At 42.1% G+C, this 27,415-nt stretch overlaps 2 protein-coding genes across 3 annotated transcripts in view; both read right to left on the bottom strand.

The window, feature by feature from the left end:
- LOC138971431 (2,5-dichloro-2,5-cyclohexadiene-1,4-diol dehydrogenase LinX-like) overlaps positions 1–3,022 on the bottom strand; it is a 38,901-nt gene extending 35,879 nt beyond the window's left edge. The window contains exon 1 of the mRNA XM_070344165.1: positions 2,852–3,022. Within this exon, the coding sequence (XP_070200266.1) occupies positions 2,852–2,888 (37 nt within the window). The 5' untranslated portion in view covers positions 2,889–3,022. The remainder of the gene's footprint in view (positions 1–2,851) is intronic.
- Positions 3,023–3,641: 619 nt separating this feature from the next.
- Positions 3,642–26,660, bottom strand: LOC138971307 (uncharacterized). 2 transcript variants are annotated; one of them, XM_070344035.1, is made up of 7 exons: positions 26,274–26,660; positions 18,240–18,406; positions 16,540–16,722; positions 15,561–15,737; positions 10,446–10,585; positions 9,633–9,791; positions 3,642–8,816 (listed from the first exon to the last, which is right to left on the bottom strand). In XM_070344035.1, the coding sequence occupies exons 2-7, from the start codon at positions 18,325–18,327 to the stop codon at positions 8,685–8,687; spliced, it is 879 nt and encodes a 292-aa protein (XP_070200136.1). In that variant the 5' UTR covers positions 18,328–18,406; positions 26,274–26,660; the 3' UTR covers positions 3,642–8,684. The 2 variants fall into 2 exon arrangements, with proteins under 2 accessions (XP_070200136.1, XP_070200128.1); XM_070344027.1 differs by having other exon boundaries at positions 15,561–15,740; positions 26,274–26,656.
- Between the last annotated feature and the right edge of the window lie 755 nt (positions 26,661–27,415).

Here is a 27,415-nt window from a genome sequence, read left to right as displayed (position 1 = left end):
CACACATACACACACACACACACACACACACACACACTCACATGCGCACAGGCAAACAAGGAAATACACCAACACACTTCATTGCACGGAAATATGAAGGTGTGGGGGGGAGAGAGAGAGAGAGTGACAGAGAGAGAGACATAGAGAGAGAGGGGGAAAGAGAAAGAGAGAGGGGGAGACAGAGAGACAGACGAACATAAAGAATGTGTGTGTGTGTGTGTGTGTGTGTGTGTGTGTGTGTGTGAGAGAGAGAGAGAGAGAGAGAGAGAGAGAGAGAGAGAGAGAGAGAGAGAGAGAGAGAGAGAGAGAATACGAATACGAATACGAAAGTTTAATTGCTATAGGCCATCGGCCCCTTGCAATGGGGATATTACACATCACGCGCAACGAAGGTACGGTACAAACAAAACCGGGTGGAAAACCGAACCCGGAATTAGTATCCACTTGGTCACATCCAAGTCGACAGTGTCTTTCGTCTCAGACGAGAGAGAGAGAGAGAGAGAGAGAGAGAGAGAGAGAGAGAGAGAGAGAGAGAGAGAGAGAGAGAGAGAGAGAGAGAGAGAAAGGAGGGAGGGAAAAGAGAGCGAAAGAGAGAGAAAAAGAGATAGAAAGAGAGCAAAAAAGATACGAGAGGGAGACTTTCAGACGGACACAAAGAGAGACAGACAGATATAGAGAGAGAGGTATAAAGAAAGAGAAAGACATAGGGCTAGGGAGAGGGATATGGGAGGGGGGGGGAGAGGCAGAGGTTACATGCCGAGTCTCAGTGATTATCAAAAATAATGGTCGAAGTTAGCGGATCATGAAAAATGCGAGCTTCAGCGAGCATTTTCATGACCGCGAACTGAGACCATTATTTTTGATAATCACTGAGACGAGGTATGTAACCTCTTTATCCCTCCTTTCTTCAGTTATTCAAAGAAAAGAGGCGTTTTTGTGCGAAAGTTTGATCGAATCATATTCACCCAACCAGTCTACCTGCGCAGGCGATCGATTAATGCGCGGTTGTATAGTTCCGTGCAAATCATTACATTTTGTTAACACTTCTTGTCAGTTTCCATGTTTTGAACTAAAATCAAGTTCACAGTTATGTTGTCATTCTGCTGTGGCGGTAAAGGCAGATAGTGTGTGTTCTGTTCATGTTTTGGTATCGCTCAGGAAATGTTCTTTCCTCGAATGTGACTAGCAGACGAAGTTTTACACCCGTGTTCCAACGTTAAAAACTGTATGAAGTTCAGTTTTCTGGGGCAAAATAGTGTATGAAACCGCTGCATGTTCTTTAAGTTGATTAAATGTTTGCAATTGATTGCGTGTGATCTGTTTATAAAATGAAATATTGTTGAAAACTGACCGTCGGATTGCAGTCTTGTCGATGTTGCCGAAAAATCTGGAAGGGGAACTACTCGTGTCGCTAGACAAAGTATGAGAGTTACTTTTCCTTGGAATCTTGCTAGCGATAAACGATTGTGCACGGCAGATCTGAATTCAGAAAACAACCAAACTCATGGATTTTATATTGAGATTCATGTGTTCAAGCCTGTAGTTGCTGGTTTAAATGCGGTATGGTTGTATTGTTTGCTCCAGAAATGTATATTTTGTACATTAGAGTGTTCTGAACTTTTGAGTCGCAAAAAGTAGATCCACAATGTGTACAGTCTCTACCCATGAGCTATCGAGGATTCAGGCCCGTTGTTGGGTAAGTGATTTTGGTTGTTGGGTAAGTTACCGAAAAAAAACTAGCCCTACAAGTTTACAGAGAGAAAGAAGCAGAGGGGGGGGGGATAAAAAGAAAGAAAGAATGAGAAAGAGAGAGACAGAGACGTAGACAGAGAGACAGGCACAGAGGGACAGAGAGAGCGGGACAGAGAAAGAGAGACAGAGAGAGCACGCAAGACAGAGAGAGAGAGAGAGAGACTGCGATAGAGAGAAAGAGAGAGAGAGAGAGAGAGAGAGAGAGAGAGAGAGAGAGAGAGAGAGAGAGAGAGAGAGAGAGAGAGTCAAACAGAAAGCTCAGTACAGTGCAATAGTTTCTGGCGTGCCACCTCTCATGTACGTCACAGAAATCTCGGCACAAACTCCCGTTGCCTAGACCATTCTCGGCAATGTTACGCTTCAGTGACCCCAGACAATGGTACTCGAGCGATAGTATTGTTGTATTTGTCCGCTCAATTTGTATACATATGTTAACTGTCTGATTTGTTACCTTATTTGTTTCAAAGCCCTCTGGGCCCAAAACAATAAAATACTTGACTTGACTTGACTTGACAAAACTATGCGTTGCCTAGAAAACGTTTGCAGACGTTCTGTTACGGTCTGCCTAAGCAACGCACCTCAGGAGTACGCCCTCCACCCAGCCCTTTCAAACACATTTTTCCCCCGCACAATCTCCGAATGGAATAAGTTACCAACACTGGTATCGTCGGCCCCCTCCCTAGAGTCGTTTCGCTTGAACATAGTTTAACCTCCCAACCATTTTAATCTCCCTGTTTGCCGGAGCAGCCACTCTCGGTAACAGTGACTCAACCACAGGACTCTGAGACGTTCGCAAGAACCCAGTCCTTTTTCTTTTTTTTTTTTCCTTTTATTGTTACATGTTTGTCTACCATAATTTACCATTATTATTTTGACATTATTTCAAATTTGTTATATTAAAATCGTCCGCCAAATTTCAAATTTCATTTGCTTTTAAGAGTACGCTTATAAGCCTAGCTTGTTGTGCTCCATGTTCCTTATTTCATGTATGCGGTAATAGTACCAATGGAATTTATTGAATAAACTTGTTTAAACCAAGAAGAATAAGAATACAAACTGAAGGAGCTGCCGCTGAAAGACCCAAAACAAACACATGTACCTGTGATTAAGATAACTTTTCCCTTGAATTCATCCATGTTTCACACCACTCGAAGGCTCTGCTGTGCAACTGAAAAGCTCAATCGGTCTCGCGGCGCAGTCGGTGTTACCATAGACCTCTCTAATATAGGTCGCTGGTGTCACTTACCTCGCCCGTCAACTATGGCTGACATAAAGCGCCAAAGATGCAGAAAATTAGGCCTTAACAATTCCGGCCTTATATTTGAAAATAAGGCCTTATTTATTGAAATTGGGCCTTACTTTGATGCACCCCGGACACCTGCCCCGCCATGTCAGTGCGCGCGCGCACGTGTGTATGTGTGTGTATATATATATATATATATGTGTGTGTGTGTGTGTGCGCGTGCGTGCACTGAAATTTGTCCTTTACCTCTCTCTCTCTCTCTCTCTCTCTCTCTCTCTCTCTCTCTCCCGAGTCTCTCTCTCTCTCTCTCTCTCACACACACACACACACACACACACACACACACACACACACACACACACACACACACACACACACAAAGTTACGCGTTACCACACTCATACTCACGCGTGTGTGTATGCATATTTAGACAAACACATTCAAACACATTTACGAAATCTTGATACAATTTTAATCAAGTTAACTATAATTTATAAACATCAAAATCCCAATTCGCATGATAACATCAATAACGCATTCCGCTGTTCTCCGGAGAGAACATGGAAAGAACAAAACCGTGAACAACAGTATTCAACTTTTCTACACACAAACACACACACACACACACACACACACACACACACACACACACACACACACACACACACACACACACACACACACACACACACACACACACACGGGTGAAACCTGGCAGGGCCTGCACCCGAGTTGTTGGCCTTTAAGTCAACACCGGTGTATTGTGGAATTCTGTTTGTGATGGGGTCTGGTGGTTTCCGATTGTCTGTATGTTCATTATTATTATTATTATTATTATTATGGTGAGCTTATATAGCGCGAACCACAAGTGCTCTCCGCGCTTTACATATTAATTTCTGCCGTGTGAAATGGAATTTTTTACAGACAGACAGACACACAGACATTTTTTACACACAATATGTGTTTCATGGAAACCTTCGGGTAGAAATTAGCCCTAACATTTTCAATCCTGTTTGATTGCACTTCGCCTCCCGAGGTGATCGTAGTGTTACGGCACTCGGTTACACACGTGTAAGAAAAGATTAATACACGTGTAAGAAATAATTTATACACGTGTATTAAATATTTAAACACGCGCGTCATAAATGATTACTCGCATACACGCCGGAAGCAATAATTTATACACGCCGGAAAAAATCAGCGAAGCATTAAAACTTAAATCGGAAAATGTACGACTTGCAAAGCGACAAATCTCGTAGCTGCTTCCGGGTGGCGCGCGGCGATCTCTCAACACGTAACAAGAACCGACTTCCTCTGATAAAACAATTACATCACCAGTGCTGTGCGAGCCTGGGCTTGATTTTGTACAACGGCGTTGAACTCTACTCGTAAACCGTCTAAAACGTTTACCCCTCCCGCCATTTTGTGCTGTTCAAAACGAGGCGATGAAGACGCTTAGCGTTTTTCATGTGGATTCCCGGCCAGTCCATATGCGAGTTTTTAAGTCGCTTAACCACGTTTCTTTTCTTTCTTTCTTTATTTGGTGTTTAACGTCGTTTTCAACCATGAAGGTTATTTCGCGACGGGGAAAGGGGGGAGATGGGATAGAGCCACTTGTCAATTGTTTCTTGTTCCCAAAAGCACTAATCAAAAATTTGCTCCGGGGGCTTGCAACGTAGTACAATATATTACCTTACTGGGAGAATGCAAGTTTCCAGTACAAAGGACTTAACATTTCTTACATACTGCTTGACTAAAATCTTTACAAAAATTATATGACAAATGACTATATTCTATACAAGAAACACTTAACAAGGGTAAAAGGAGAAACAGAATCCGTTAGTCGCCTCTTATGACATGCTGGGGAGCATCGGGTAAATTCTTCCCCCTAACCCGCGGGGGGTCTTAAGCACGTGACTCCTGCATTTACAACGCGTGTAATAAATAATTCTTACACGTGTAATAAATAATTCATACACGTGTAAGATTAAGAAATAATTCATATACATGTAAGAAATTATTAATACACGTGTAAGAAATAATTCATACACGTGTACAAAATAATTCAGACACGTGTAAGAAATGATTAATACACGTGTAGGAAATAATTCATACACGTGTAAGAAATGATTAATACACGTGTAAGAAATAATTCATACACGTTTCATGAAGATCTGACGGGTAGTTTTCTTGAAATTGCTGTGCACACACACACACACACACACACACACACACACACACACACACACACACACACACACACCAAAGCAAAACACAACAGTTAAAAGGCATTGCACTTGTTCTATAACATGCACATGAAATCGCCAGAATGGTAGCATTGCTGTAAGCTTCACAAATGAATTTGAGGAGACAAGGGGCCAACGAGGTCGATAGCTACTCGCTTGAATGGTGTCTCTATCCTTGGCATGTTATCTAAGGGCATATCTCTGGTCTTTCCCTTGGCTTGAGTCATCTGGCAAATATCACAGGATCTACAATACTCTGCGACAGCTGTAGACATCCCTGGCCAGAAAAATCGCGCTCGGATTCTATCCGTTGTCTTGTGCTTGCTACAGTGTCCCGAGATTAAAGTGTCATGGGCGGAAAATAGCACTGATTCGACGAGTGGTTCCGGGATTACAATCTGTTGATATGTCTCGGTCGGGGTAACAAAGTCTCTGTAGAGAACGCCGTTCTCTATCACGAAGTGGAAACTATTTTTCCCTTGTCTCTTTAATTCCCCGCTGGAAGCAAACTTGAAGTAGGCATCTAGTTTTGGATCTGCCCCTTGAAGTCTCTTCAACTCATCTTCGTCCACTGAAAGTTTTGTTGCTGGAGCTCTGAGTGGTTTCGTTTCTTTCTTGTCCAGTGTCGACTGAGCTCGAGTAGTTGCAGCAGCTGTGGAAAGCTGTTCTACTCTTGGTGTTTCTGGTTCGTCGGCCACCACTTTTCCAAATAATCCAGGTGCAGGATGAATCTTCTCGAGGTTTCCTAGTAGTAAGTTTATCACTGGTGAGTCAATCACACAACAGCAAATGTTTCCGGTGTAAGTACTTGTTTCCACCGGGGGATTGCTAGTGGGAAGGTTTCCCTGTTTCATCCGAAGGAGATTGTCGTCTTGCTCTGTTCGGTGTACTGCTCTGGGCGAACCAGCGATCTTCTCACTCCTGCTGTCACTGCACCTGAATCGATCACCACCGTGACTGGGATGCCGTTGACAGTTCCTTTGGAACATTCTAGGTCACCGTCCTGGAAGTCTACGGTTTGGGCTGCAGGTGTACTCCTGTTCCATCCGGCGCAAAGCAGTGTTGGTTTGCCCCTCTGTAAGCCTGACCTACATCCTCTTGCGACGTGGCCTACTATTCCACACTTGTAACATGTGATGTGAGCGTCTTTCTTGGTCTTGTCTATCTCCGCTTGATAGTCCTTGGACAGATGTGCCACGCGATAGTTCTCTGCTAACTCAATAAGTTCCGTCAGCTTCTTTGGGTTCCTCTCGCGTAGGAATACGGCTAGCTCTTTCGCTACACTAGACAGCATCTGTTCCTGGATCACTAGTTCTGCTAGGCTCTCAAAGGTGTTTTCCGTTGCGTTCAGTCGAGTCCCAAATGACAAAAAGGATTCTTCCACTTCAGGTTTCGCAGACCTCTGGCCACGACATGTTTCACTCCACCTTGTTCTTCTAAAATGCGACACTGACAAAATAATGCAATGTAGCACCATGCCCTTATGACGAAAACGGAGCGAATTGGATAGGGCGAGGGCAATGAGATGGCTACAAGATGTTGATGCTGCCAGGAAACTGGCTCAAAGTGTTGCGGTGTCTCACTCCCAACATAATCAAATTAAGGCAGAGCGTCAAGCAATCGGAAGAGCGCAGTAACGAGGAAGAGCGCAGTAACGACAATGTTATGGTCGGCCAACAGTCACCGCAACATTGGAGGATCCTTGCATCCAAAAGAAGGCCATGCAGCAAAGAATGGTTACTGCAAACAGCAGCAGACCTTCCATCAACACTTTTGTAAATGATCAAATGGTTCGAAACTGCTTACACGTTTTAACTTTGATGAAAGAGGTCCAGTCCACAGAACAACTCTGAACACGAACCATCGACCTGCCCATCGAACCTGCTGCACTTATCACGTGGGGTGATATTCATCATCAGTGGGCTCAGTTCTTGTTTACAGATGGGTCCCGTTTCTTGTTGGATCCTGCTGATGGACGCATCCGGGTCTGGAGGTGTCGTAGAGAGCGCGTTGCAGATGGCGCGGTTCTGGAACGAAATCGTATGATGGGGGCTATGTGACGGTCAGGGAAGGGATCATCTCACGTCGTAGGACATATCACTACCATATAGTGAGTGGGCAGTTAAACTGGTGATTGGAGTCGAGATGAGATTTTGCAGTTCTTCGTTGTAAGAAACTCTGCTGTTGTGAATTTTAAATCAGGGGGTTCTCGAGAGTTACAACCCCTAGCTTTGCTTTACCTGCTGCGTTTGAAATGAAATGTTCTGTAGACAGTCCTCAGTTGTTCCATAAAACAGCACAGAAAAAATTAAATCGTTCAACCTTCTCATTTCTGTTCGGCACGCGTTTCAAAAAGTGGTTCTTAACTTTTTTTTAAGTGTAACACTGACCGATGACCATGATGTACAGAACGATGAGGTACTTGTTGACCATGCACAGCCTGTGCGTACACTGTTTAAAGTGTTAAAGATGAAAATTGTATTTATGAATATCTGGGCTATCAAGACTATAGTTATAGTCACTCCTAAGCAATATACGTATAAATGTATATATGGGAACTGCTCCAAGATCTACATGTAGAATAAAAAATAAAAAATTGTTCACATTTTTCATCCATTTCACAACTGGTGCTGAAGGCTAGTGTTAGGAAGTCGGGTTCCGAAATCTGTAGGTTCTTGGTTCAAATCCATGTCGAGGTGGGGTTTTCCCCCTCTATCCCTCTTGAAAGTGAAGTTTGCTCAGCCGTGAGAGACAAGCTTGGAATGACGCGGTCAAGGGCGTGCAGGCAATGAAATAATAAGAATGCATAATATTTATAAAGCGTGTGTATCCAGGGTTTAAAACCCGCTCAAAGCGTTTTACAATCATTAGGGGAAAAACAATAACATGACACTATTTACTGTGCAATCACTCACATATCAATGAATAAAACATTTCACTAATTGTGTATTAAGTTTCAGGCTGCCTTCACATGACAGAATTCGGCGCAGGACTCTCAGCCCTATCTTTTTAATCACTAACGCCCCAAAGAGCCACAAACAAATGTCAGCTTTAAGGGTGAACGAAGGCGATGGTATAACCTGTGAAGGATGTGTCCGCGAAGACGCTGATCTGCAGCCTGTGTGAACACATGTCATATTAACCGCGATTGTGACGCATGGGTCGATGACGTAAAGTCTGTGTGAACACAATTCAGAGTAATGGGAGGATTGTGACGCATGGGTCGATGACGTATTGTCTGTGTTCCAGTGATGGAGTCGGATAGTGACGTAGGGGTCGGTGACGTAACGCTAGTATGTACACTGTTGCATGCGTGCACTGATTGGATGATGACGAGAGCGATGACGACGACGAAGACGATTATGACGACGACGATGATGATCGTTTTGATGATGATGATGATGACTGTGACAACGACGACGATGGTGATGATGGTTTACATGTTACGTGCTTGTAAGGATGATGACGGTGATGGTGGGGGCAAAGATAAAGAGGGAGGCGACGACGAGACCGAGAGAAAAGACCAGCTTCTGGCGTGCTTCTGTGTTCTTTCCCTCCGTCCTCTTCAGGGCGGCCTGAGGACACACACACACACACACACACAAACGCACACACACAAACACACACACACACACACACACACACACACACACACACACACGTGACACACATAAAATCAGTCACACACACACACACATAAAATCAGTCAATCGATTAATCAAAATCCATCTATCTATCAGTGAGGAGAGAATCTGGCATACATCTTTTGGTAGTGTACTTTTCTCAAAACGAAAATCGATAAAGAGCACGGAAAAGAAAAGCCTGACAAATGAGCACACTTATCACGTGCATTCAAGGGACTCCCTCTCTTCTAAAAATGCTGTTTTGCCTGATTCTTTTAGATCTTCATGTCTGGTGAAAGCTATAGAGGGACCTCTGTGGTCAAACATGCTAAACGACAATGTTTGTTTCTTCTCTGAGTACCGTTTGTATGGGTGTTAAAGGCACACAGCTCACTTCCTCAGATCTGACCGGGCTTTTTCAGGGAATAAAACCATCCCTCCACTTAGACACACACCAAACTTCAACACCCTCACTGCTCTCTGCGCAGAGCTGGATTTTGTTGTGTGAATTAATTTCTCAGACTGACACATGGTGTGGACAATGGCTGGAAATAAATTAATTCATAACAAAATTGCCACTCTGCACAGACAGCTGCCAGGCTGCTGATGTTTGGTATGAGTCCCAGTGGAGGGGTGGCCTTATCTCATGTAAAAACCTGGCCTTATATGAGATGATGAGCCTAATCCTTTACAACGGGAGGAGTGTACCCTTAAATGATTAAAACAAAGATCACAAGGAATGAAACCTGAGTCTTCTGGACAATTTACCTGTATTGCCACAACGAGGGCAGCCACACCTGTACACAGACAGCAGAAGATGCTGAGGAAGGCTGCTATGATTGTGAAGAACAGGTAGGCATTGCTGGGGGGTTTGGCAGGTGACATCCCTCCACCCCACCCCTTCTCCACTGGCTGCGGCTGTTCCACCTGTGCAAAACGGAATAGAATCGTAAAGTACAGATTAGTATAGATCAGTCCAGAAGGGCACAGAGCAGTACAGTACAGTATTAAGTGCAGCACAATGAACACCTGTACAGTAGAGTACTAAAAAGTTCAGTAGCGTACAGAGGATCTACAGATCACGGTTAAGATAATAGTATACTGAGGATATGGGCCTATTTCTATGACGCCAATCTTAAAATAGTTCTAAGCGCCTCACAAAATACTTACACATACAACACAGAATTCACAGGGCTAAAAAGGCGTACACAGCACAATACTCGCATCTTACAAAAACATAACGTTCAAAATGCACACAAACAACAGACATAGCATGCAAAGGGCATGCTGGAATTCTTCAGCTTTCTGTAGTTTTCACAAAAGCAGAACAATACGTGACTGCGCGTGAGAGCGAGAAATAAAAAGAAATAAAACAGTATTGGTTAGTAGTTTTTACATCAAACTCTTTTCGAAGACCATTCCAAAGATTATCTCTTCATAGGGTCTGTAAATGTATATAAGTTCTTGGAATCCCTCCACTCCACACCTGACACCAATTGTTCACAGATTGTTAAAAGGTTTTTCTCTATTTAATGAATTTTTCTCCCACGATCCTAACAACTTCAAAAACTTGGCCCTTACCACAGGCACATTGTTCAGTGTTCTCATTTCATTCATCTGCAGATTTTGTGACGTAGTACACACGGTGTACTGACGTATCGCCGCGTGACATCTGTCGCTGTCTCCTGGTAACCACTGCACGGGTTCTACTGCTTGAGTCACTGCAAACGCATGCACGCACGCACGCACGCACGAACACACACACACACACACACACACACACACACACACACACACACACACACACACAGTCATTAAATAGTCCTACTACGCTACAACAAAGGAATAAATAATTGTAAATGAACAATTCACTTGCAGCGTGGGCCGAGGCACTTTGTAAGCAAATTTTCTCTTTAACTACCAGAGTAAACAAGAGAATTTAGGTTGCTCTTTAAAAAAATGTTTTTGCACAGAACACGATTAAAAATCATTCGGTAATGAATGCACGAAAGCAGTTGCAAGTAACCATGTTCGTTTTGTGCAGAAAAAAAAGCAAGAAATGCGCAGCAAAAGGGTAACTAAAATTGAAACTGTTTTTATAAGAACTAGGCTACGACCATTACATACAATCGACGCGCAGTGATACAAGTAGCCATTGGGCTTTTCACCGGAAGCCATGTTACTAAAAACAGACCGTGTAAATCTGGGAAATCGTTCACTTGAAGTACTCTATAATTATGCAACCATTTGATAAATTCGACCTTCAAACATCAATCAAAACCTTTGGAATCAATTAATAAAATACAAGAATCACTAGTTCAGAAAAAAAGTAAAAGTTGAAACACACTATAAAAAACAAGTCGCGTAAGGCGAAAATACAATATTTAGTCAAGTAGCTGCCATTTTTCAGCAAGACCGTATACTCGTAGCATCGTCAGTCCACCGCTCATGGCAAAGGCAGTGAAATTGACAAGAAGAGCGGGGTAGTAGTTGCGCTAAGAAGGATAGCACGCTTTTCTGTACCTCTCTTTGTTTTAACTTTCTGAGCGTGTTTTTAATCCAAACATATCATATCTATATGTTTTTGGAATCAGGAACCGACAAGGAATAAGATGAAAGTGTTTTTAAATTGATTTGGACAATTTAATTTTGATAATAATTTTTATATATTTAATTTTCAGAGCTTGTTTTTAATCCGAATATAACATATTTATATGTTTTTGGAATCAGAAAATGATGGAGATTAAGATAAACGTAAATTTGGATCGTTTTATAAATTTTTATTTTTTTTTACAATTTTCCGATTTTTAATGACCAAAGTCATTAATTAATTTTTAAGCCACCAAGCTGAAATGCAATACCGAACCCCGGGCTTCGTCGAAGATTACTTGACCAAAATTTCAACCAATTTGGTTGAAAAATGAGGGCGTGACAGTGCCGCCTCAACTTTCACGAAAAGCCGGATATGACGTCATCAAAGACATTTATCACAGAAATGAAAAAAACGTTCGGGCATTTCATACCCAGGAACTCTCATGTCAAATTTCGTAAAGATCGGTCCAGTAGTTTAGTCTGAATCGCTCTACACACACACACACACAGACAGACGCACATACACCATACCCTCGTTTCGATTCCCCCTCGATGTTAAAATATTTAGTCAAAACTTGACTAACTATAAAAAACCGTTGAAAAATATTCTTGTCAGTTAAGAGATTCGAACCCGTGACACGGGGTAACTAATAGGTGGTCGAGCGCTTCACCAATTTCGCCCACCTGGCACACATTTCTCCAGGGTGAAAATAGAGATTTCAGCTTTAAATATTACACGTGAGCTCTCGAGCATGTGTCGACTCGTCCATTTCCGAGTTTCTTCGTTCGTATTAGTGTACTTTACGTTCTGAAGAGGAAAGATTAAGTTAAGTTGATAACTTACCGTTTCACTTCGTATCAGTTTGGAAATCAATCTCAAGTAGCACTAATTTACCGACATTATTGATGGCCGCAGGTTGGTGTTTATCTTCTAATGTAATATTTAATTTGTTCGACCAAAATCCAGCTGAGCTTGGCTCCTTTATCTCATAATTTAACATCTTTAGGCGAATTTGGCGTGGAGATAATTGTATAAATGGCATATGATCAGAACGGGCCTGACCCGTATCACGCAATAATAGAGCTTTAATGGCAGTCTGTATTGCATTATATTTAAATAGGCGAGACTGTTTATATCCAGTTCGTTCACATATTTCTTCAAAAGAGCACATGTCGTTATCGTTAAAAACATCTTTAACGACGCATATTTTAGCCTTTATCCAGTCATTCATGTATAGCGTTTGCTTCCTGTACCTTATATTTGTATTATTCCATAAGGCTTGATTGCGTACACTTATCTGCTGTTCATTACTGCTTATTTCTTTGATCTTGTGTTTATTGTTTAGCCAGGTGATAAAAGCTTGTTTCCAGAAATATTGCTTTATGGCACCTAGTCCTTTAAAATGTTCTGCACTCACATTTGAGCGCAGACAGCATAAGCGTTCGCCCATATTTAAAAAGGATGCTAATGGAATATGTTGCCACTTTGCGTTACTTCCGTCCATCAGCCTCATAATCCATGAGATTAGAAATGATGTTTGTACATCTTTGACATTAATCATTTTCAGACCTCCAAGATTTGTCTCTTGGCACATTACTTTTCTATTAACTTTTTCATAAGCTCTTTTGTTTGAATATTTTTTCTTCCAGATAAATCGGAATAGAGATGAATTTAGCTTATTGAGGAAGTTTTCTGTGGCACATAGAGATTGCAGTGCGTAAGTAAACAGTGACAACATTAATGTTTTGACTATACAAATTTTCCCCATTATACTTAGGTTTCTTTTCGACCATGTTGCTATTAATGAATTTACTTTATGTAGTTTAGGTTCCCAGTTTTCTTCTAGGTTGGAGGCTGGGACAGAGTTGTTGAAATGAATTCCTAAGATTTTGATTTGTTTTTTCCAAATAATATTACATGGTCGGTCAGCAGACAATTTATTTATACCAAGCCACATTGCTTCTGTCTTTTGATCATTCATTGCTAACCCTGAACATTTTGAAAACTGAGTTATAAGATGTAAATCGTTTCTTAGGTCTTTCTCATCTTGTAGGAAGAAACTAATGTCGTCAGCATACATAAGTAGTTTAAGAATTTCACCATGTCTATCAGAATTCCTTGGCAGTTTAATCCCTTTAACATCTTGATCTGCACGGATTTTGATTGCTAACACTTCGAGGGCCAGAACAAAGGCTAATGGCGAAAATGGACATCCTTGTCTTATTCCAGCATCACATGGGAATGGACTCGAGATCCATCCCATGTAGTTAATACTACTCTCTGTATTTTTTGTTAAAGTATCGTCCCACCTAATAAAATATTTACCAAATCCGAACTTTTGGAACGCCCAGAGCATATATTCTTTAGAAATCGTGTCAAAAGCAGCTCTGTAGTCTAGCGCCATTAAAATACCTGGTTGATTACTGTTATTCATATATTCAATGACGTCATCAATCATTCTAATAACAATGCTGGAATTTCTTTTTTTTAAAAACCCAACTTGATCTTCACTTATTAAGTAATTGATGACTTGATTTAATCTGTTTGCAAGGCATTTCGCTAATAGTTTATAGTCGGTGTTTGTTACAGATATAGGACGCCAGTTATTTAGGTGCTCTCGTTTCAACCCCTTTCCTTTGTGTATCAGTGTGATTGCTGCTCGCTTCTGGGATACAGATAGTTCCCCTTTTTCAAAGGCTGACCAAAAAGAGGATAATAACATTTTGTTTATATTACTCCAAAAGAACTTTATGAAATTGGTTGTTATTCCATCCAATCCTGGAGCAGAATTACTTCGCATTCCCTTAAGTGCAATAAGGAGTTCTTTTTCTGTAATTTCTTGATCAATACTGCCCTTTTGCTCCTCTGATAATTTTGGAATGTCAGTATTTTTTAAAAATTCGTCCCCAAGAAAGTTCGGCCATGTTGATTTTAATCAACCAATTTTCTTGTGATTATGTTGTAGTCCGGCTCCAAAATGGATTGACCAATCGCCGAAAGGCGCTGACGTCATGGCATGAAAGGATTTCCCTACCCAGAATTCAAAAAGGTTTTTAAGGTTTTGAAGATCTAGTTCGGGACGACGACGCTCTATGGTCGGTTGACTATGTAAAGGGAAGCAAGCGGTAAAAACGGGCGTCGACAGACCCAATGAAGGGGGATAGGAACTTGTAGATAGTAGAGGTCGAATTTAACGCCTCCTCAGGAGAGTACTTTTATTTGTTCAATATTTATTTGTATGTCTGTCCACTACAAATGACATTTGGGAGACATACTCGTGAATGGTTCGTTTTGTCTATAAATGTCCCATACATTTGCCTATTTTGGTTTTGATAGCAAACAGTGTATTTATGTCCCTTGGACCGCAAATAAGGCTGAACAGAAGTACCAATGGGCATCGCTTGGAAATTCGGGTCGCTTCCTCCCAGTAGAAAACTAGCAGCAACAAAGTCGCGCTGCCTATAGGCATGTGCGGGTTAACGTTTAATAAGCCACCTAGACTTCTGGCAGAATGACACAGGTATTTTACGTGCAACAGAAGTGACACGGGGTAGGAAATGGATACCGTCTCTGAGTCTGCACAGAAAGTTGCCTCGTGTAAGTCCCGGCCCAGATTCAAACCCACGACCCTAGGATCGTAAGTCCAGAGCACAACCACCTGAGCTACCACCCTCTGTGCTGAGTGGAATCCGGGATTGTTTTTCCGGATAAATATTTGTGAAATGGAACCTGTGTCAACGATCAAACATCCTTTCTTTGGGCCATTTCACCAGGTACGCAAGCTGTGCTTGAAACTTTCATCACTTTAACTCTGCATTTAGCATACTCCTATGTGATTGTAAAGCTAGTTTCAAATGTTTGAATTGCTTTATTATCGCATTGCTGGGAAATTCGGGTCGCCGTCTCTGAGTCTGCTTGATTAGAAAATTAAACTGAGCCCGCGCCGACCTGATTCGAACCCGCGACACGAGGCTCACGGGTACAGTGCTTTACCAACTGAGCTACCAGCACCCCTTCAATAGCTTTTTCAGTTTGAATTTCAAGACAAAGCGTTTGAGAAGCGAGGTGCCTTCCAGTACCCACACTTTTGTATAATATAATACCTGAGTACGTGTTGGCTGCGTGTAGAGCTGCGTGTGAGTGGAGCTGTGGGTTGTAGGAACCGTGTGGTGTCCCTGACCCGTAGGCAGGGTACGGCTGAGCTGTCGGGTGTCCCTGCATCATTGCTACCCCCCTTCCCGGGTGATGGACACCAGTTATCTCCCCTTTCGGGACTGATGCTGCTGTTAGAAACAGAAGACATTCCAATTAAGTGGCATGTAATTAGTGAATAAATATGAAGTTGTAAAAGAGATTTTTTTTCAATTTGAGCTAGTTATTGTATCGGTGTTTGTGACTGCTTTGACAAATGCTTACGTACCAGGAATTAATAGAATACGACGACGAACGGAAAAAACTACTAAAATTCATTTGTTTAATCATCATAGCATCGTTCAAGCAAATCATTGAAGGTGTCTCTATTAGATTACAGCCAAGCAAATATCCCTTGACATTTGCAAGGTCCAATAGACGAATTTCGAAAACAACTCCGTCGGGTCTGTATGGGTTGGGGAAGAGTGACCTTTTCTTGCAAAACCTCGTATAAACATTGGAGGGGCCAATCACTAGCGAGGGGTCTGTCGGAAACAATTGAAAGCACGCACGTGTTTCACTTACACCCCTCGGTAGTGATTAACCCCTCCAATGTACGTACGAGGCTTTGCAAGAAAAGGTCACTCCTCCACAACGGAGTTATTTCCAAAATCGTCTATTCGCCAGTAAAGTTTTAAAACAGTTAGATGCATTTTAGGAGTCTGAACACATATTTAACACATTTTAAAAAAGAAGGCATAACAGCTAGTAGAACAATAAAGGCATTTAAAAAAGTCACAGACAAACACACACTCGTGCGCGCGCACACACACACGCACACACACACACACACACACACACACACACACACACACACACACACAAACACACACACACACACACACACACACACACACACACACACACACACGCACACACACACAAACACACCTTGAGGTGGTGGCCTCAAACAACTCAGGTCATTATCTTGTGCAGTCTTCGCCTGCAGTTGGTCCTCTTCGCCGATTGGTTGAGCGATAGTGATGTCATCGAAACTGACCCAGTTTCTTGATTGTGTCCAGTCGTCATTATTTGGTCTGGGTTCATCTTGTGTGCGTATTTCTTTTCCTTGAGCTTTGTAATACAAAAATAGAACAAATAAACCAAGGGTGGCAAAGGGTTAAAAAAAAAAGTAGCTTACATGGTTACCATCACAGAAAGAAGATATATAAGAGACGACTGTCTGCCCAATGGACTTACCAAAAGAATCTAGTGATGCTGCGCAATCTAAACTCTGCACAAAAATTATTGCATCCATTTTTGGACCCCAACTAAAATATTCGTTCCGTGTCATTTCATGTACATTTTATATGCCATTAAAGGCCCTTCACTTGGCTATCTGGCACTCTTTTCGGATCAAAGATTTCTGTTATATGTGTCACGTGACCGCCGCCGAAGTAAGGGTACCCCCAAAATCGACCTGACAGAAACGTCAGGTACTAATTAAAAAATCGACAACAATTCTGAATTTGCGCAACTTGGCAAGTTTTACGTACGAGGAGAAACCCAAATCAATTATCTATCAAGACCAGGATGTTTTGTTTTGCTATCTTGCGTATCTCTTGTGATATGTCATTTCTACTGATGTAGGTGTGGAGCGCATGAGCAGTAGAAAACGATTTTTTTGGCATCCATTTTGAGGGATACCATGACAAAAACCACTGTATTTAAGCAATGCCAGATTTGATTGCTTTGAAACTTTCAGGGTCTCAAGTCAGGGTCGCTTGTCCGTATTTCTGGTCTTTGCGGGTATATTAGTAGCTACGGCTACCGTGAATCTATATACAAGTCTTGTATATATACGACTAGTGTCTGTGTGTCTGTGTGTCTGTCTGTCTGTCTGTCTGTGTGTCTGTGCGCGATGCGCGGCCAAGGTTCTCGATGGATCTGTTTCAAATTTGGTGATCATATATTCAGGTACACCCTGGACACAACCTGGTCGATGAGATATTTCAACACGTGCTCTCAGCGCGCAGCGCTGTGCGGGCTGAACCGATTTTGTTGTTTTTTTGGTCTGGATCCACTACCAGTAACTCTTCCTTATCTTCTCCAGTGTTTTCAGCCGCGATTATCTCCCTTCCTCCGTGTGGCGTCAATCCATATTCCCGTTACTACGTTACTATTTTTAGAAGGTCACTGCACGTTACTATTTTTAGAAGGTCTCCAGTGTTTTGCGCGTTTATCTCCTTTCCTTCGTGCGCCGGCGAAGCCGGCATGCCGGGTCCCAGGCGCAGCCTGGTATTCGGCTCTACTTCTTCCCGGCGAAGCCGGTACCCGACGAAGCGGGTAATCATCTAGTGACTAATACACAAGAATATATTTAGGTCAGAGTTAGCGCAGAATAGCTCATTTAATTGATTCATCTTAAAACAGATGGGTCCCTGTCAAAGTCATTGGTTGAGTCTATTTCAGTCTTGACTGAAACTTATCTCAGAGCTCCAATGCGACACCAAACCGAATCAAAGCCTGCTAAATGACGAGTCACCTGTAACGTTAATGCTTCAGTGATCGACGCCTTGCCCATCCCCTCAATGCATTTAACGAGGTATCACAAAATGACAACAACTATTATGTCACTTTGTATTACTCACCTTCCGGAATACCGTGTTGTATTTGAACAAGTGTGTCCACAAGAACAGCTGTGTCCGCTCCTGGACTCCCCCCACCGTTATCACTCATCGTGACAGTGGCTGTTCTACCTTCTTGTTACCACCCTCTGATATCACATGACATCAAGTTGACAGCTGGACAGCTGGGTCTGCAAAGAAAAAATGTACATTAATACCGGGTGGCCCCCAACAACATGCAACCCACAAAAATGTTAATAATGTCTACATCTGTTGACAGAATTACATCATATTTGGTGTACATTAACTTCAACTTATGCATGACTAGTCCACAAAGTTAACAAGAAGAGCAAACGCTCGATCGAGTCACTTTCGCAGTTCTGAATATTATATGAGGCATCAGATGGACAGGAAGAAATTGCTATTCACAACACAATGAGTCACGTTCACATAAAATTTGAGCCCGGTCACTTTTATAGTTTCCGAGAAAAGCCCAACGTTAAGTTGTGTGTTGCCGAACAGAAAAGGCTAGTTATCTCCCTTGTTTTTCTGATAACGTTCGTAAAAGGCTACAGATGTAAATACTTTGATGTAAAGAATAATCCTACAAAGTTTCAATCACATCCGATGAACTTTGTCAAAGATATAAAATGTCTAATTTTTCCTTTGACGCTGACCTGTGACCTTGAAAAAGGTCAAAGGTCAACGAAACCATCGTTAAAGTGTAGAGGTCATTGGAGGTCACGACTAAACAAAATATGAGCCCGATCGCTTTGATAGTTTCCGAGAAAAGTCCAACGTTAAGGTGGTGTCTACGGACGGCCGGCCGGACGGCCGGCCGGACAGACTAACACTGACCGATTACATAGAGTCACTTTTTCTCAAGTGACTCAAAAATGGTCTGTCTATTTTGCCCTTTCGAAAAAATATTCCGATTTCGGGGGTCGACTCAATAGTACGAGGTTTGAAATTGAGCGGGAGCCAAACTAATCCAATTAAATCCCTCCAGAGTGTTACCTTTGGGGTAATTTTAAAGACCTAGTAAACTTTAACCGATCTTTAACCCGTCAGTGGCTTGAATAAATCAATTAAAGGCAAGATCAGGGTATTTCCCATGGAGGAATGCGTTCATGCCATTAATTAATTGCGCACGCAATTGTGAAAGTGTGCAAGAGGGGTCAGTTTTCCAGTCAAGTGAGATCAGCAAATATCTTCATATTTGCTGTGCATGAACTTTAGTTTTTCTATCTGTAGGTAAAATTATCCGACTTTCAGCTTCTCTCCAAAATGTTTTCCAAAATACCTCTCCAAAATTGTCAATGACACAAACGCACTGCTGTCTTCAGGTCACCGATGATCTGGTAAGGAAGAGGGTGTTTTTGTATACTCGGACATTAAAGGCACAGTACGCCTCCCGTAAACCATCACAGATACTGTCAGGCTTTTACACACAGTACAAACACCCTTTCATTTACACACTCATCGCTTTTGAACACCCTAGCCATGTGCCCTACGTAAAGAGCGAGCAATTTTTAAAAAAAAGTTTGCGCGGATTGCCTGATAACAAAATCGGACGGTGCGTTTTGGCGCTAGACCGAATTTTTAAAATCTAAATAATACATTGACAGCTTGTTACACAAACATTCTTAAATCATAAAAGAATTCTTTTTTCATCAAGACAAGATCAGTACAATTCGAAGTTTTGAAAGTTTGAAAAAAGAAAAGCCCGGAAGCAGGGTCACGCAAGGTCGTGGTTCTCGTAGCAGACGACGGTAATGCCTATCGCCAGTTCCTCTGAACAGTCAAAAGCCATCGCTAGAGTTCGTGTGAATCACAGCCGTTTGGTGCGTTTAGATTCAGAGGTACATAATAACGTGCTATTGCAGATAAGCTTACAGCGAGTCGCATTGGAAATCACAAACTGACGACTACATTGTGAAAAAAAGGAAACTGGATCACACGGGTTCCCGATGACTCAGGCGTAAAATAAACAACACAAAAATAAATTCTTTGAAAATTGATCGCTCTTTACGGAGGGCACCTAAGATGTTCTCAAGCGGTGAGTGTTTAAATGAAAGGGTGTTTTTGTACTGTGTGTAAAAGCCTGAGAGTATCTGTGATGGTTTACGGGAGGCTTACTGTGCCTTTAAAATAATCCAAAAGGCAATATGTTTGGAGGGTTAAAATCAGGTAAGTGTCAATGTCAAACCTCGTACTGTTGAGTCAATCCCCGAATTCGGAACATTTCTTGGAAAGTGCACACATTTCAGACCATTTGGCTGACTGCTACTGTGTAGCCTAGTCATGCATACGCTGAAGTTATTTTCAACCAAATGTGAAGTAATTCGGTCAATAGATGTAGAACTTATTAGCATTTTTATGGGTTGCATTTTTTGGGGGTCACCCTGTATAATGACACTGTCACTGCGCGGGTTTCAAGTTCAACTTTTGTGCAGCAACCCGTTATGGGCTTTCTCGTGCAGGCAATCATGTGCATTACTACAGATCTGTAAAGTAAGGCTTTCTCGTGAAGGCAATCATGTGCATTACTACAGATCTGCAAAGTAAGGCTTTCGCGTGGAACAAGAGAGCATCTTTTCGCATGAACACATGTCGAAAATGTTTTCTGCGCAGATGTTCTCTGTTTTTGAGGAATTAATGTTGCCACTGACACAAGGTCATATGTCGATGCGTGAAATTAATTCAGTAAAATATTCCAGGCTGTTGAGTTTTGACATACGTCCAAGCTGAAGAAAGGTTGTATTCCCTGTAGTTATAAGGGCCGTTCGTAAAAACAAAACACAAAACAAGCAATTTCTGTTTGAATAACTTCCTCTTAAAAGTATGGTTCATCCAATGTAACAGCCTGAAAAGATATCTTGCTGTGAACATGTTCGCTTATACGAGTAGTACTAGTACTGTAACTTGGTCAAGTGTGTCAGTGCGGGATTCAAGTCTCTATGTCACACTGGAATTGTCATTCTCGGGTCACGGGTTTGTATCTGGGCCTGGGACGGACCCGGGTCAACTTTATGCGAAGATTCAACGACGGTATCTGTGCCCCACCCCTCTGTCACCACTGTGGCACGTAAACGATTTCGGCCACTCTGCCAATCATATGTTATGGTCCAGTAATAATCACTATAATGTTGACGACTTTGCTGCTGTGTCAAACGGTGTTGTCGGCTAATCAATATGCCTGTTTAGTTAGGCCCAGCCAAACTACGGCTTATCGGAGGTTTTCCGGGTTACACACCACACTCGTTCGGTTCATAGTTCAATGGTATGGATATATGCCAACAGGGCATATTCCCGATTCAAATAGGAACACCTTCACCTGCTATGACACACACCACGAAAACAAGTCTACCTTGCGAAATGCAGCTTCTTCTGCAGACTCATTCGCTAATACATGCGATAGGACCCGATCCCTCTGTACGAAAGAGGGTCATAATAACTCCCCTTACTAAATGTCACATAAAAGCTCCACCTATTTAATCGGAGCTATAAGTCCTTCTTTCGGCACACTCATTGACTGAGGAGCGGACGCTTTTACTGCTGTAGAATCAGAATGTGAATGTTCCATTTGGTAACAATGCCCAGTGAAAGTGTTCCGCAAACATCACACATCCATATCTTTGTCAATCGTGAATCGCGCACTTCAGGCAGGGTGCAACTGACCTTTAACCCAGCTACAGTACTGCACAAAGTGCAACAGGGTTTCCGTCCTAGACGGGCGTTGGCGGTTACACTGACTGACTATTAGGGTTTAACGTCCTCTTAGACCAACTGGTCTATATTGGGACAGGTATTGGTAATACGTTGAAGATATGGTGTGATACTTTGATTCGAACAAGCCCGCTGTGGCTGTCTTCTTTGACACACCAGCATTGGGTTTGTCTCGTCAAAGTATCGAAATACGATCATGCTAATTGGAGACGAGAGATGATGCATGCGTGTCTTCGTGTTTTCCAAGCCCTGAGACTTTCTCTGTGAACGTGGGATCTTTTTCGTGCGCATGTGTGCACACGGGGGTGTTCGGACACCGAAGAGAGTCTGCACAAAGTTGACTCCGAGAAATAAATCTCTCGCCGAACGTGGGGATCGAACCCACGCTGATAGCGACCAACTGAGCTACGTCCCCGCCCTCGGCTACACTGCAAAGCAAAAGATAAGGCTCACGTTTCTGACCAAACAAACGACACTGCAGTTGGGTTTTGGTATTAAATAGCTGAGTTGTTCGTGCCAGGGAAAGTAAGATATAATTTGCTGGTAAGTCGGGGCGAAAAAACACATTTCCAAGATTACTTTCTTCGTGAAAGTGTTATCATTAAAATGTGTGTGTGTGTGTGTGTGTGTGTGTGTGACAATTTCCCTGGAACACCAATAATGGATTATTGCGATAACGTTTTGAGTTTGAGGTTGACTCACTTAGTTTTAACACACTTAGCATTGAAGTGCTGCGCCGTGATTTTTCTAAATGATATGTTTAAGACCAAACAAAAATATATGTTGGTTTAGGGTAACATGACCCCAAAAAATAGGGTCAGTAGGTCGGCTTTCTTATTTTTTATTTTTAGTCACGGTATGGTTCGCAAAATGTTCCAGAGGTTGTTTGTTTTTTGTGTTGTTTTTTAGAAAAAAAAAGTTTTGGGGTCGTCGGGAAAAAAATAGGGTCGGTCGGGTTACCTTAAACCAACATATCGTTTTTTTTGGCCTTAGCAGGAGGAAATAACGATTTGATTAAAAACCCACGCTTGAAGAGAGACTATTATGGCGGAGTGTCGTCCCTGTACCAGTTTCATGAAGTGACAGCAACATTTGACACGCCTGACAGATTTACTGACACCATAGCTTGATTAGTAAAAGGCACGTTACTGCTCAAGGTAATGTGACATGAGGATTTGACCTTTTTATACTGAAGTGTAAAACTATCTTTTATTCTGAAGTGTAAAACTATCTTCAACAAAACACGCCAGCGTTTGCTGAGTGCTACAGAAGAAACGTGGGTTTGTTGTTGTTGTTGTTGTTGTTGTTGTTGTTGTTGTTGTTGTTGTTGTTGTTGTTGTTGTTGTTGTTGTTGTTGGTGCTGGTGGTGCTGGTGGTGCTGGTGGTGCTGGTGTTGTTGTTATGTTGAAAATAAAGAGCTTGTGCGTTGCAAGCTCAGCTGAAGACACAAATATCAAGAACGCGATCTTGCAAATTGAACACAAGACAAGTAAAGTTCCGAAATGTTTAGTTCTTGTGTACGGTGTGAAAAGTCTTCGGCGTGACGAAATAGAAGACAGTACCAAAAATAACAATAACGTCAGGGGCGGTACCAGAACCTAAAATGACACCTGTGTCAATATGCAAAATCAATTCAGCAGATAATTCCCATTTTGCACGGGAAACAGCAATGCTATTGACTCTTGTTATGTGTCCAATTAGAAGGGTGTTCATAAAGCCTGGTCACAACCTGTGCTTGTTTACTTTCATGAAGCTTTACAGGTGAAGGAAAGTAGCTTTAAGTAGGCCTACCAGAGGGCTCCCCACAGACGCTGCACCTACAGGGTGGAGCGCCCAACTTGAATGCATAGAGAGTCCTTGGACCTCCTCAGTGGTACTTTAGAGGGTGCACAGACAAGGAGGGTTAATATTTTTGCTTTCGGAAGGCACATCCCCCCCCCCCCCCCCCCAAACATGATATTTAGAGCGCTTATTCAAAGTAATGCTGACTGTTTTTGGAAGTTCTCATAGCCCTTCTAAAACCATTACGGTAATATCGTTTACATTAACTTCGTAAAATTGCGTCAAGACAGATCTGGCAGAACATTTTGAAGACTGTACCGATGGTACGCACGATAATGGGTATGTAGTGAGTCCTGGGACCCGCTCTTTTTAGGTTTAGTGCGTCGCGGGACCCCCTCCAGTAATCAGTTTTTTGTTCGCGTTTTTGGCTTCTGGTGCACGCAGTACGCAGGGACGCACAGTTTAGGAAGCCCTGAGTACTGGTAACAATAGTGTGTTATAGTTATAGAAAACGTAATAGCGGACAAAAAGCTTCAACACGTAATACGCTGTTGCTTCAGAACACCCCGCAAGTTCGCATGTCCTAACATGACGCCGTGATCATATTCAGTAGCGTGGACTTTGATGATATCATGTATACTGCCACGTGCTGATATCATAGATGTTAGTATCATACACTGCTGTCACAAATGCTGGTATCACATACTGCTACCAAAAATGCTAGTGTCACAGATATATCACAAATGCTAGAATCACATGCTAATATGTTGTATCGGAAAAACTCGTGTCATATACTAATATTACAAACGGTAGCCTTACTATACGTGCTAATAGCACATGTATCATAAACGTTAGTATTGCTGTTTCATATGTAACGTGGATTTCCATTGGTCAATTGGGCAAAACTGAGCTCATTGTAAAAGTGATATCGACGACATTTCCGTCGATATCAGTTTTGATATCGACGACCTCTTTATTGCTTCCCCACTTCAAAAACAAAAACACCTAAATTTAAAAACAAGCAAATATATTTGAAAATGTAATGATTCCAGAATTTAGTTGAGCAAGTGACTAAATACTTTTTGAAAGAAAAGACATTTTGAAATACTGAAAAGTACAAGAAAAGAGTGAACAAAAAGAAATAATAATCAGAGGGAGGGATATGGAACAGCCAAAACTGAGACAAATATTTTTGTAATTTCTTTACAGTAAATACAAAATGTCCAGAGAATTAGCAATATATCTAACATTGACTGACTGTGTGATGATATCTTCTGCTATTGGTCTGTTTCGACAGTGATATCAAAATCTTGACCTCCGGTCTCGATTTTGATATCACTGTCTCAACAGACCATAGCAGAAGATATCATCACACAGTCCGTCAATATTGGGTAGTATTACATGCTAATATATATGACGACAACATCACATGCAAATACATGTAACACAATCGCAGGTTTACACACGCTAGTATCACATGATGACATACACAAACGATAGCATCACGTTCATAAATGAATCATAATCACACCGTCGGTATAATCAATATAACGAACACTTTCATTACAAACTACCCGGCTACAACCCCGCTCAAAGCGTGTCGGTTAACTCTCAGAATAAGATGGTAATTTGGATGTATGACTATAACGGAGGATATACTACCTGCAACAGAAATTCCTTCAAGAAGTGTTCAAACCACAAAGTGTTGAAATACACTGTGCTCCAAAACGAGGAAACAGACACACACTGACCCCTTGAAACAAGGGGGTTCAGTGTGCTGATGTTATCTGTGGTCTCGGTGCACCAGGAAATACACTGCACGCGCACAACTTATCGATTGAGGCGATAAGGGGTGATGCTGTGACGAACTGGAAGGAGAAGTGAGTGGGTTTGGCATATGATATTGACATGTCCGGGAATCCCGTCTTTTTTTTTTTTAAATAGAAATGTTTAAAAAATGAAGTGTGCCTGTGTGCGGGTGCGTGTGTGTGTATGAGTGTATGTGTGTGAAACAGATCTATACGGATTCAAATACTTATATATCATATTGTAATCAGTGATTAGTTTTAACAGCACCAGACTACATAAATTATATGACAAACCTTTATTTAAAACATGTCATCTGAATTCATCAGATCGTGCTCTGAACGGCGACAGGTGTTATTACGCGAGTCCTCTTTTCCCATGTGTGTTATTAGTGGAGCAGGTTTACTTCCCACCTCAAAGTACAGCGTTCCTCACTCTAATAGTGTTTATTCTGTATCTCGTTGCTCCAGATACCTTTGCTTATCTTCCTTTCACCCAGCCGGACTGCCTAAGTATTCCTCCAAGATGGGACTATAAATGTTACGGTTTTTATCTTCAGTTTCCACTGATGTCCTCAGTCTTAATGCTTTGATGGCCATACTCAATGCAGTGCCAATGATCTTATTGACGGAATACAAGCTAGTATTCCCTGCAATATGTATAACAGAGAAGAATCAATACAGCAAACAACACACGACGTAAATGATGTTTGTAACGCTTGAAAAGAGCGAGCGGACTTACCTCAACCTATAAGTTTGATACACACGACAAGAGCACGGTGTAGTGGTGTGTCCGTGTGTATCTTGCAATGGTGTGCGGCACAGCTTGCCTTGTTTACCTCCCGTCAAATCCTTGCTGATGGCCTTCCAAAACAAAACGTATCAAGCACAGACACTTACAAACTGTATATCAAATTCGACTGGTGCAACATTAACACACTTACAAACTCAAGCCAAAATTAGAATACACACCGCGCTTAATCGCTTGTCCCATCTACACCTTCAGCTATGCCGCTATACAAAGGGGGAATACTCCAAGCGCGACGGACGAATAGAGCAGACGAAAGAAAACAGCGTGGTATGCACCTAAAAAAGGGTCTTCCACCCAGAGCCGCTTACATTATTTCCACACACTGGTGATTCACTGTAGTGTGAGAAAAGTTTGTTTGGCGACGTTCTCAAATCTCCGTGCCGCGACCTTGGTCGTAAAGGTACCGTCTTTCTCGTTTAAACCCATCATGGAAAGCACCCGACATATCATTTTCCGGCTTTATCATGAAATAAGAGTATCCTTCCACTTAGACACATACCCTGAATTAACAGCCTGGCTGCTTTCTGGGCTAATGTGAATTCGTTGTTGAATTAAATCAATATAATTTACAGATTGACATTGGTGTCATTTACAAAACAATAATTCAAGAGATTAACCTATATGTACATGAAACAGCCACGCTGTCAGTTACTGGAATGAGTTTACTTAGAGGATGCTCTAAGCTTATCTGTTGTAAGAGCCTGACTAGATGTGTGGTTGTGAACGTGACAGGACAGTCAGTACCTTTAAAAGTGACATTAACGGCCGTGCAGGCAACCATTCAGAGTGATATTCATAAACTGACATGCAACAGCTGCATTAATGTGCTTTATCAACATGCATGCACGTACGTACACACACACACACACACACACGTGCACATCAGTACACATGCACTCACCGTCGTACGCACGCACATCACAACCACGCCTGCACATTCACGCACGCAAGCACACTCACACACACACACACACACACACACACGGAACACACACACACACACACGGTACACACACACACACACACACACACACACACACACACACACACACACACACACACACACACACACA

Source organism: Littorina saxatilis, linkage group LG1 (genome assembly GCF_037325665.1).
Source record: "Littorina saxatilis isolate snail1 linkage group LG1, US_GU_Lsax_2.0, whole genome shotgun sequence".
In the NCBI taxonomy this organism is placed as follows: domain Eukaryota; kingdom Metazoa; phylum Mollusca; class Gastropoda; order Littorinimorpha; family Littorinidae; genus Littorina; species Littorina saxatilis.
This window is presented reverse-complemented; position numbering and strand designations above follow the sequence as displayed.